We start from the raw sequence: 13,110 nt of genomic DNA, 5'->3' as shown, positions 1-13,110 counted from the left end.
TTACGTTCTTGATCAAATCGAAAAATTACTTCATAAAGTATACATGGAAAATACATTTACAAAATTAGTACATAATTACAAATTGCAGGTTCAAAATGTTTGTACGCGTTTGTCATAGACACACGAAATAGCATAATTAAGTGGCTATAACGGGAGCGCTGGCATTTGTTTACGTCCCTGATAAAACTAAAACATTACGTCTGAAATTATACATGCAAATACATTTAAAATTATTAAGTCTTACTTACAGGTTGTGGCCCAACAACGGCTGCCTCTGCGTTTAAAGTTGGAACTGCTTCATGTTTTAGAAACAGTTTCTTGTTTAATCCGGCATTGAATTCGTGGGGATTCTGGAAGCTGTCTTCCGTAAAATGCGCAGCACAGAGAGCTACGATTGTAATATTCAGGAACATAATAAAACAGAAATTGTAGCCATTGTTGACGAACTAAAGCGTCCATAGGAAGCCCGAACACCGAAGACATGACAGCTGGGTGAGAATAACACACTTTCGACGGCATGGCTACAGCTCTCCACTATAATTCTTCCTCTTCCACAACGCCGCAGAAATATGGCCACGCCCCATTTTTTGCATATTCCGGAGGGAGGGTTGATGTAAATGTATGGGTTAGCTACGTATAAAACCCGGGAAGTATCTCGTTGTAGTCCCATTCCAGTCGTTTTTGTAGGCATTAAACTTCCTGATTTTTAAAAGACGATATCTCTGCTTATGTTGAACTTCCAGCGCAGCAACTTTGCAGATACTGTTCATGCACCAACAGCAACATTACACACTATTTAAAATAAAAAAAGTGAAATCGCAATCAACCACCCCTTTAAACGTCTTTAATTTTTCAATTCTTTCTCTGACATTAAATGAAGGCTGAATGGAAAAGAAAAGAAAGTGTCTCAAAATGTTTGCCAGGAAGTTTGTAAAAGTCTCAAAAGTTCTCACAATTAAAGTTACACAATCTGTAAAGTCAATATGAAAAATTATCCCATTTAATCTGATTGCTGGCTTGGAGAAACAGTTCATTCATTCATTCATTCATTTGTACACTCAATAATGATAACATTTTTGCCGTTTTATTTTAGGAGAAACATCTGAGACGTACTTGAGTGTGTAAATAAAATTTGAAAATAGTTTGCTGAGCTATGAAAGAGCAACATCTGAGAAATATAATTTTCTCCTACAGCTGCACTCTTTTTTCTTTTTTTTGGTGCAGTGTTGACCAAATGCACCTGATTAGAAAAGTGCAGGCTAGAGAAAATGAAGCGATTATTGAACCACCACACACACACGCGCGCACAAACACACACACACACACACACACACACACACACACACACACACACACACACACACACACACACACACACACACACACACACACACACACACACAGAGACTGATTAAAAGCTCTTCAGAGGAAAAAAGGATAAGTTTAATCAGAGACAAGTCCACCTTACTAATTGTGAATATAAAGCTCTGTGGTGATTGATGAGTTTATTTTACTCTTTGACCTCATTCTCCTTCGCTCCTCCTCATACTCCCTCCATCTCCCTCTCCTTCATTCTGTCTTTCTGTGTCTCTCTCCCGCATCTCAACGACTTTCTGTCCTGTCTTTGGGAGGTTTTTTTCTATCCCACACTCCATCCATCCTGACTCACACTTAATGAAACCTGTCTTCACTCATTTTGCTTCAAAATTTCAAAACAATTTCGGGTAATTTTGACTCCACATAATATAATACCAAACATTAGATGAGTAGATCATTAAGTGAATCATAATTTTATAAGTTAGTAATAACTTTTGAAAATTATATTTGGTAACTTTTATGGGAAATGTTGCTAGAAATTCTGGAATAATGTCTTATGCATGCAATAAAAACTAGCCAGGTTTTAGAAAGATCAGTTGCTGTCTTCTGTCAGATGGAAATAAAAAGTGGAAGAAGTTAATTTGCTGGGTTTCCAAGGTTACAGGGTTACTGTGAGCATTATTCAGAGGTACCAGTCTCCTGTGGATGTTGCTGTACAAGTGTGAGTCTTTTTATTCAAGGTGTCATTTTTTAAGGACACTCTGAGGGGGGGTGGATCAAATCTAGAAATAACGAAGTCTTTGATGAGTGAACAACACAAAAAGGCAGTAAAAAGTTAAAAGAAATAAGTAATTAGTAGAAAAGCTATTTCTTGTTTTTAGACATCACAAAAACCTTAATCATCATTTTCTGGAAAAGTTGCCTAACAATCCTTAAAGATCAGATTACATGCACAATATTAAATTACTTGTTTTCAAAGGGTATATCTTAAAGTATTATTTTTTTTCTTACTCTAATATCATTTCTTGTTTTTAAGTAAAAATCTAAAAATGTAATGAATCATGGGTTATTTAAAACAAAGAATAAAAACTCTCAAGTAAGAAAAACAAACTTAATTTCTAAATTTTTTGGAGTCAGACATTGAAATCAACACTTTTAGACATTACATGTCAAAGTAATCACAATCATATTTTTTCTAATTTTCTCTAATTATCTAAGCATCTTTAAAGATGAATTTACTCACATTATATTATATTACTTGTTTTCAAAGAATATGTCTTAAATTAAGTCTTTTAAATTTCTTGTTTATAAGCAAAACTGTTGTTATGATTTTAAAAAAAGGTTTGCCAATGGAGTAAAAGATAAATAAACTTTATTTGCTAGTTTATTGAGTCTGACATTCTTTAAGGCAAGTCTTACACTTTGTATAACTTGAACACTAAAAATACTGATTAAGAAATGTGTTTTTGCTGATTAAATCTGAACTCACACCATGTATATGCCTTTCTCTCTTCAGAAAGAACTCGTTTAAGTGAAGGAGACGTTTCTTCTCACAATGTTGTTAGTGTCACACCTGCTTTGCCTTTTAATATTTTAGCTTCATATGTTTGGTTGGCTTGATATATTTGTATTTGATATACTGAGCGGATTCAGTTTTATATGTGCCGCTTAAATTTAATTGATAAAGTTAATACATTGCACTCTGTTATCACTCCAGAAATGATGGCCCACCCTGTGTTTTAGCTGACTGGTCTTGGCTCTATTGACCCAGTGCCACTTTTATTTCCTGCCATTAGTGAGGGCTTGACTGAGCGTCAGAGGAGCCGGTGCAGAGACAGAGTGTGATATATTAGCCTGTGCCCAGCTAAGTCAGTGGCCAAATTAGAAGCCTGACTGCAGGTTAAGTGAAATTTATGTTCCCTTGTGTGGCCGGGACCAAATTTGGAAGCAGAGCCGGGGTGTAAAAGGAATGGGGTTGGTTCAGCAGTCCTGATGGTGAAGCGTTTGGGATTTCACAATGAATCCTGTTTTATTCGTCACAGGGAGTCCCAACAGTACCCATTATCACAATGCCATTATTGCAACAGCAGCAGTAAATTACACCAAACTGGAATGCTTAAAATAGGAAACTTTTCACTCGCACAAACGTGTTTTCTGTTTTTTGAGAACTGAGAATTGAGAACGGACCAGACAGAGATGATCCTTTCAAACTGACCAAGAATCAGAATTCCATGTAGAGTCCAAATCAGCAATCCAGGACCATAAATAAGAGACCTGTCCAGTCTGAGCTAACTAACTAACTCCTCCACAGCTTTAAAACAAAGAGCGCTTGTAAGAGATGAACTAGAGAACAAACACTAAAGATGTCCATATTTGGCAGTTTTTAAAAAGACAGATTGGTTTGGAGATGGCATGTCTTGAGTCGAATGAGGAAAATCATAGTGATCCAAAACAGATCTTCTTCTTGAAGACCTCTGTTTGACCTCTCTCTTGAACGCAGGAAGAAAATCCTCTTTAAAGGACAATATCTGTATTTTACACTTAAAGCCCTGTTTTCAGATAGTTTCTGATGAAATCGAACGGTTAAGATTGAAATTTGGACACATGCTGCTTGCCCGAGAATTTTCGGTTTCTGTGGTAGCACCCCCCACCTCCACAATGGCTGCATAGGTGCACTTCCACAATGGCTGCATATGTGCACTGGAACAATCCTTCCTAAAATGCATTAAGCTTTCATTTACAAAGACGTAAAACTCACGAGTGGTCAGGGGTGTTCACTGATATGCTCACACAAAAATCGCTGCAAAAGATGGTTAAAACCACTGCCTTCCCATATCCGAATGCATCAGATCATTCCAAAACAATGCTAGACGGACTTCAAACATCATTTAATCGCATAGTTATACATAATGTCTGCAACACACACATTTGACTATCATACTGTGATGTTGACAATCACTCATTGTTTATGTCCTTTTTAATAATTATTTATTAGTTCTTGTAAGCATGGAGTGTTTGAAATCAATATGAATGATTTTTCATTTCTTGAATTGTGGTTAGAATCAAATCCATGTAAAATGTCTTGTACTCTTATTATAAAATGCATGTATATAAATCATACCTTGCTAGAGTGGGACATTTAAGAGACCGTGTGACTAATCAGATAACATGTAATTTATGCGAGAGGAGGAGAGACAGTCACACCCTGAACCAAAAACCATACCTAATTGGTCAGAACTCCAAAGTGTAAAGCATTAGATGAGATGACGAGATGAGATCCGATCAGATGAAAATGGGTTAAGGATGGTTTTAAGGAGTCATAAAGTTACCATAATGAAGAAAAAAGCCAACTGCCTCACTTATTTTCTTTTCTCGCTTCACTTAGTTATTTTTATTTCCGTTGCGAGTCTCGTTTTCTACGTTTTTGTCCACGACTCTAGTCTTTGCCCGGCTCAAACTTTAACTTCAAACTGCAGAGACTCCGCTTCCAATTATCTGCCAACACACAAGACTGTGATTGGCTTCCCAAGACGTTACTCCAGACACTAAAATGTCTCCAGCGAATCAACGATCCTGGGAAATCCCTTTTAAGCAAAAGACCAACGAAGGGAATCCCCATCAAAGACATAACCAACAAAAGCAATGAATAACTCCAGATCCTAGCAGAACTGGTGCATTGATTTAAATGTAATAATAACCACGTATCAGAAATAAGAACGTATAAGGGTTAAATTAATGATTGATGGTTCATTTAGGTTAGGTCTTATAAAGTGCATACAGTATATTGCTAGAAACTTGGGATTTCATCATTTCATTCTCGTAAAACTAATTTTTTCATCACTTTCTTTCTTTCTGCAACTCATGTGAATGTGTGGGTGCATGTGTTTGTGTTAGATATTAGTTTTATGTGTTAGAATAATGAATAAAGTATTGTCTGTATTTAAAGAGAAGTGTTCTTTGTGTTATGTGCTTACAGATTTAATGTCTTAAACTGCTGATCTTGTTACCGTGCTGATAAAAATAGTGTTTTCACTATTGTTTGGATATTAATATCCGCCAGGGTTGATAGTTACGGCCCATTTAACTGAGTGCTGGACGATTAATTTGTTCGGCTGTAAAATAAGCAAGTCTTTCAAAATTCCCAATAAATTAATAATTCCCTTTGAGCTAAATTGACCTGTTTCCCAGGCAACAACTGTTAGCGCAATTATTAGAAAATGGAAGAAGTTCAAGATGACGGTCAATCTCCCTCGGTCTGGGGCACCATGCAAGATCTCACCTCGTGGGGCATCAATGATCATGAGGAAGGTGAGGGATCAGCCCAGAACTACACGGCAGGACCTGGTCAATGACCTGAAGAGAGCTGGGACCACAGTCTCAAAGAAAACCATTAGTAACACACTACGCCGTCATGGATTAAAATCCTGCAGCACACGCAAGGTCCCCCTGCTCAAGCCAGCGCATGTCCAGGCCCGTCTGAAGTTTGCCAATGACCATCTGGATGATCCAGAGGAGGAATGGGAGAAGGTCATGCGGTCTGATGAGACAAAAATAGAGCTTTTTGGTCTAAACTCCACTCGCCGTGTTTGGAGGACGAAGAAGGATGATGAGTACAACCCCAAGAACACTATCCCAACCGTGAAGCATGGAGGTGGAAACATCATTCTTTGGGGATGCTTTTCTGCAAAGGGGACAGGACGACTGCACCGTATTGAGGGGAGGATGGATGGGGCCATGTATCGCGAGATCTTGGCCAACAACCTCCTTCCCGCAGTAAGAGCATTGAAGATGGATCATGGCTGGGTCTTCCAGCATGACCACGACCCGAAACACACAGCCAGGGCAACTAAGGAGTGGCTCCGCAAGAAGCATCTCAAGGTCCTGAAGTGGCCTAGCCAGTCTCCAGACCTGAACCCAAAAGAAAATCTTTGGAGGGAGCTGAAAGTCCGTATTGCCCAGCGACAGCCCCGAAGCCTGAAAGATCTGGAGAAGGTCTGTATGGAGGACTGGGCCAAAATCCCTGTGTGTGCAAACCTGGTCAAGAACTGCAGGAAACGTATGATCTCTGTAATTGCAAACAAAGGTTTCTGTACCAAATATTAAGTTCTGCTTTTCTGATGTATCAAATACTTATGTCATACAATTAAATGCAAATGAATTACTTAAAAATCATACAATGTGATTTTCTTGATTTTTGTTTTAGATTCCATCACACACAGTTGAAGAGTACCTATGATAAAAATTACATGCTTTGTAAGTGGGAAAACCTGCAAAATCGGTAGTATATATATATAATTATTATAAGTATATATATACTGGACAAACTGGACACATTTAGCCTGAAATTCAGGTTTCTCAGCTATTTAGTAGCAGCACTCTTGCTTAGCTTAAATTGCTTATTTTTTTATTCTGATTGAGGTGCGCTCAGAAAAAGTGGATTGTTTTTTGAGAAGATGATGTAAAATAATTGGTGCAGATTCACTGTGGCTGCAAGTGATTTTGTTTACGGGCTTCTAACATAAAGTCTCATTAACTTGTCTTCTGATTGGAGAGGCTCTAGCCCGAGTGTGAGCTCTGACCGTTCAGCTAATTACTGACTGCTAGCCTGAGTGCTCTGTTTACTGACAGAAACGGACAGTTCACTCTCGCCGACGACCCGGCTGTGCAATCAGCCCCGCTTTCCTTTAATTACGAATTAATTTCAGCATCGCTGTTTGTATTAGCGGCCACGGTTTGGACATTTCTTGGCCTCAAACAGACAAATAACCCAGGGAAAGAGTTTCACCCCTCCATGAAATGGTGTGATTGAAGTGTCCGATATCTTTTTTGCCATTTTTCTCTAATGTCCACAAACTGGGCTGCAAAGACAATACTGCGGTCCTTGTAATACATTCTTATCAGATTATAACTTCATAATCGATGTCTGGGATCTTATCTGTACTCTCTAACATATTTAAAGTGTTTAATTTGTGTTGAGTTGAGTATGCCTTAAACGACCATTAGACCAGCTGAGCTTTGATTAAAAATGACACAATATTTCGATTAAATGAAGGAAATGCCTCGTTTTATATTAAACTGCACTTTTCTTCAGTCTACAGAACTGAGCCCAGAGGAAAATTTGGTTGCTCAAACATTTCTCTTTTATCTCAGATGTTTCTCCTAAACGTTCTTAGGAACTAAAAACAGACACACCAATGAGATAATTTACTCTCAGAAATATTTGATTAGAAACATTTGAGGTTATATCGATATGTTTGTTTTAAAGGGGTCCTGTTATGCTTTTGTTATATTTTCACATTCTTTAACATGTAATGTTGCTGCTTAAACATGAAAAAGGTCTGCAAAGTTACAAAGTATATCAGTGCGCACACTCTTTCTGAACTCCCTGAAATGCCTTTATTGTTGTCTTGAGTTTACAATTGTACACATCAAAGGGGTGCAGGCTGGTTTAGTTTGACCAATCACAACACACTGGTCAAGCCCACCAATCAGAGCACACTGCGCTATTCGGAAGAAGGGGCTTCATAGAGACAGTTACTAAACAGAGCGTTACTGACAGACTGCAAAGAGAGGTTCTGCAACAATGTAAAATATATGAAAATATATGTTTTATTTGAACATTTAAGCATGAAAACCTATTCAGACCCCAAAAACAAAATCAAGAGTTTATATATATTAAAATGTATCTTTACCAACATCACAATCCTTTAGTCCCAACCTATTTTACTTGGTAATGTGACATATTTCCGAGTGAAACAAGATCATCAGTGAGAAAAATAGCGTAGGTGTTCTATCCATCTGGAATTTATTGGATCATGAAAGAGTGGATGTTTCAATATAAGAATGAATCCACACTTGAATGCAAGTTTGCTATTCCAGTGCCTAAAAAAACATACGGCTAACATAATCCATTCATCTCTGCAAATGTGCACTGATGATAAGGCACGATAAGATTAGTAATGTATTAAAAAAAAGTAAACAGCATCAATGTTGAATTCCTGTGGACTAGGCTATAAATGATTGGATGGCTCGAGGTGTATGTATTTGTTTGCTTTAGTCTGTGCTTGAGTCATTAAACTGAGCTTGAGTGGATCACAATCTAACATGTATTGGATAGTGACAATAAAACACTCAGGAGAACCAAGGCTTTCAGTGCTTTGAGTGTTCTGTCAATGTTTTGCCTTATCACAAAACCAATGAGCCTTGAGACACCATGCAATGAGCAGACTACTTGTGTGCAGAGCTGAGACACCAGTGCACAGGTATCCCATGGGTTCACATTATGCCTTCCTGAAACATTATCCGCTCTTGTCATTTTTCACCATGCTTTGGGAATGACAGTGTTGTCTTTTATGGCTTTTTTAAATTATTATTATTCGGTGCATCTTGAGGGCATGCAGGCAGACATCATCCCAGCCATGTACCGGTTTGTTTTCACGCCTGGCCATTCTTTCAGTCCCTAAAGAGAGGTAATTGTAAGTGCAAAGACTTTCGAGACGTCCTGAAAATGCAGTTGACATTTAGATGGATGAATCTTACGAAAGCTTTCAAGAACGTATCCAGGTCACATTTTACCCTCATATTGTAACAGTCTGTGGTTGCCATAACACACAAAGACGAAGACAAGAAGGGTATTTCAGAATAGTCTTTCTTGACTAAATCAATACACAGGATTTTGCTGGAGAAATGCAAACCACACTAAAGCAAAAGGGGTGTAAATAGTAGATACAAAGGAAGCTAGATGAAGAACAGGTGAACATAATCAAACAATCAATTAGTAACCATAGCAACAAACTAATCAGGAACTAAGCAGAAAATAAAACTATAGGAGTCATCAACAAAACAATATCATTACACAAATCAACAGAAGTAGCAAATTATATATGTGCATAAATACAAGTAAGCCTATTTTGTAGATTTGATTTGGCATTGAGACTTTATTTTCATGACAATTAAATATTTCATTATGTGAAAAAAAAAGAGAGTTTTTTATTTTATTTTTTCAAGTATTTATACATCAGGGTAAAATTTGACATAGCAGCTTTAATAGTCTTGTTCTGGTGTGTTTGACTTTGCCTATGTTTGGTGTCACGACGTACAGTTCTTCTCAAAATAACAACTATAATCAATAAATATCCCTTAGTCCCGTTTGATGTCTTAACTATATGACTTTGATACAGCCAACGGCCATTAGGCATTTGCGCTTTTGCGCATTTGCGAGGTTTTTGTGTCACAAATTGTGTAAAAAATTTCAGAAATGTATCTGTTATCTGATAAAAGACTGTTTGTTTGGGATCTGTTTGACCCCCAGCGAAAACACATTATATAAACATAAAACATAAACTAATTATTTAAACAAAAGAAAATAAGATTGAAAATAACATGATTTATTCATCATCATCATCATCATCATCATCATCATCATCATAATTTAATCATTGTATTAGCACAAAACCAGTAATGAGAATATTTTAAAATCACTGACAATAATGAGAACATAAATAACATCCAGATACATTACGTTAGTGCATGTTCGGTGTCTTTTATTTGTCATAAGCTTTAACTGTGTTGGTAGCCATCAGCTAGAGAGCTGTAAGTAATCCTCCTTCCATCAATTAAGCAGTTTATATTTGGCTTGCATCTCCTCTCTCTCTCTTTCGACATTGCACTAGGGCAAGATCTCACATCAACACTAGATGATCTGAGATTTCACATCTCCGAGGATGATCCTCCAGTTCAGCAGTTGAAGTCTTTCAAGGCTGTTCTTTTTTTTCTGTTTGCTAAATGCAAATACATTATTCAACATCCTCCTTTTCTTTTTCAAGTCACTTTAAAGGTGATGCGTATGGTTTTTTGATGTTAAATTCTTTCTCCTGTCCCAGTTTAATGTGCAGGGATAATTTTAAGTAAGCTGTTCATAGGTCGACTTCCTAAAGAATATGTATTTACCTAGCAACCACTTATAAATTCCATATCAACCAATAGCATTACTGCTCAGGCAAATGATTTTTGCAAATCAGTCGGGTCTACAAGGAACTTCAGTGTAAGGTACAACAAAGTTTTCTAGCTTAAGGGTTTATTGGAGTATTTTGTGCTTAATGAGCCCTGATTATTGAATATATTGCAATGTATTGATTCACATCAGAAGTTACACACCAACATTTCTTTGTCTCTCATTTCAGCTGCATTCTAATTCAGACAAAGGCGATGGTTCGGTCAGGTACATCCTTAGTGGTGAAGGAGCAGGGAGTATCTTCATCATCAACGAGGTCACGGGAGACATCCACGCCACCAAGAGTCTGGACCGGGAAAACAAATCACATTATGTTCTTCATGCACAAGCCATCGACCGCAACAACAATAAACCCCTGGAGCCAGAGTCGGAGTTCATTATAAAAGTTCAGGATATTAACGACAACGCTCCCAAATTCCCAGACGGACCCTTCGTCACATCTGTGCCTGAGATGTCGGAAATTGGTGAGATGTTGTTTTTCTGTAAAATTATAAACTTAACCTATGGTCTTTTATGATAATTCTTAGCAGTCATTTGATAAACTGACTCATACCATGTATATTTGTCTAATTTTCCAGTAGGACTTGTTTCAATAGAAAAAAATATTTAATACAGTGTATTTTAAATTTCTGCTCTGGCAAATTGTGTCACTTATTTTACAATAAACAAGTGAATCAAGCGGAAAAATATGCCAGTAAGTGTACAGTAATGTACAGTAAGTCAAAATACAATATATTCAAGATACAATCCATGAAATCAAGTCATAGTATCTTAGTGCTGCTTCTAAAGTAAATTTATCTTGTTTTAGCATTTGTAGATGTTTTTACTGAGAATGAAGGAAAGCAGACTAATTAAAAACTCATTAAGTCATTTTTCGGTGTAGTTTTGCAGTGTTTGGTAAATGTAGAGTTGGTGATTTGAACAAGCTCTTCAGCTCTATGAACTGTATGTCAGCATGAGAACAAAATTGTCGGTTAATGAAGATTTGACAGATGTACTCACATCTTGATTGGACTCTTGTCGAGTCAAAAGTAATGAGACATTTCAGTTTTATGGACTTCGCCATCTTTGATATTACTACCAAAGTCACTGTCGTAACTTTGGAGGTAAAAGACTCCCATTGCACATACATACAGTCAGTATTTGAGACGCTCATGTAAGTTGTTGTGTGAATGGGACATTACCACACACACACACACACCTTTAAGTAAATGCGGTTGTCAATCCCAAAAAATGACAGTGTGAATGTGAAGGAGAGGTGTGATAATTTTCCAAACAATCTGGCCTGCGATTTCTCATCAAGCTGGTACAAATTCCTATAGATTTACATTGAATGAGAGACTAAAGCATGTAAAACAGGAAACTAGGTTATTTTGATTTTGGTCTTTATGGAACCACCTTACAACCTCTTACATTACCACATAGCTCTGAGCAAATGTGCCTTTGCTGGTCCTAACACATGAGATTTGTTCTCACTTTTCTCTGAGGAGAAGTGAATAGTATATTGCTCACCCTGTCTAAAATGTTTATCTCAAGTTTTGGAGATTGGGTCCATGTCTATAAAAAAAAAAGGCTTGTGAAAATTGAAATGGCTTTTAAAAAACATAGCTGTCAAAAAAAAAACGATTATAACCAAAGGCTTGTACTGGTGCAAACGTATAACCCGTCACTCTCGAAGATCCATCACTTCTAATTCAAATCTCCCCGATTCACTCCATTCCAAGTCAAACTGCTTTTTTTCCCGACCCAGCCCATGCTTTTATCCGCTTGTTTTGTGTTTTGCGGCGGGAGTTCCCTCAGGAGCCTCATAGCTCTTAGAGAGCACTATGTACTCATGCTTCTTCCGGAATGCTCCACTTCCACTTAGAGAAATAGTGCAAAAATATAAAGAGAGTGAGATATTCTCTTACAGCAGGCTTTCCCCGGGGGTTGTGAACCCCTAGGGGTTTGTGCGGTGGTGATAGAAATACTAATGTTGGATAAGTCAATACATTAACTTATGAGCATACTTCAATTTGTTCAACGCAATTCACATTTTTTTTCTTAATTTAGCATTTAACTCTCGCTTGCAGGGTGTTGCTTCTGTGTAGCAATCAAGTTTTCTTTAATTTTCCACTTCTATGCTCAGACATAAGTGTTTCACCCATTAAATATATGATTTACATATGTTTATGATGTAAGATTTATTTTATGTATATCATAATTCATAAGATTTTTTATCATGGTATTGATAGACTGCATTTATTTGATCTATTGTCAAACGTAGTGTTGTACTGTAATGTTTTATGTTATAAATCAATGTCCAGTTGTTACACAGTGTCATCATTATGTGCAAAGAGTTGTGAATGTATATTATCTATTTTACTTCTGATATACCAATAATATAATCAAGTTGAAATTATTATATTATGTGTATTCAAGTGGTTTTAGACATAGTTGCATTCATTAAACAGTGTATTTCATATACTTACAGAGGCAGGAAGGTTTTTTAGCATTAATGCAACACAATAGATAGCTGAAGATGAACATTAGTTTTGCAAATTGTTTATGCATGTGTCTTATACTTTTTGTACTTCCTGCCTTTGAGAAACACTTCTCCTGTAAACTCGCTTCCAAGTCCAACCCACACACAGTATGTCACTGTTGATTTCTTGAAAATGCTTATTATTTTATTGGTATATCAGAAGTAAAAGAGATGTTGTAATATATACAGCAATGTCACTGTCGCACACGTTCTCACGCTCAGTCTTTTTTTTTTCTTTTTTTTTTTATCTCTTTGA

The 13,110-nt window shown here is 37.0% G+C and overlaps 1 protein-coding gene across 9 annotated transcripts in view; it reads left to right on the top strand.

Moving 5' to 3' along the window:
• Positions 1-13,110, top strand: part of LOC306990083 (cadherin-18) — a 267,205-nt gene that overhangs the window by 203,436 nt on the left and 50,659 nt on the right. For all 9 annotated transcript variants that reach the window (XM_079596387.1, XM_079596385.1, XM_079596383.1 and 6 more), the window contains one exon: positions 10,500-10,794. In XM_079596387.1, coding sequence (XP_079452513.1) covers positions 10,500-10,794 — 295 coding nt within the window. The remainder of the gene's footprint in view (positions 1-10,499; positions 10,795-13,110) is intronic.

The sequence above is a fragment of the Phoxinus phoxinus genome (genome assembly GCF_949152265.1).
Source record: "Phoxinus phoxinus genome assembly, chromosome: 21".
Lineage (NCBI taxonomy): Eukaryota > Metazoa > Chordata > Actinopteri > Cypriniformes > Leuciscidae > Phoxinus > Phoxinus phoxinus.
Note: the sequence above shows the minus strand (reverse complement) of the source record. Positions and strands in the feature narration are given on the sequence as shown.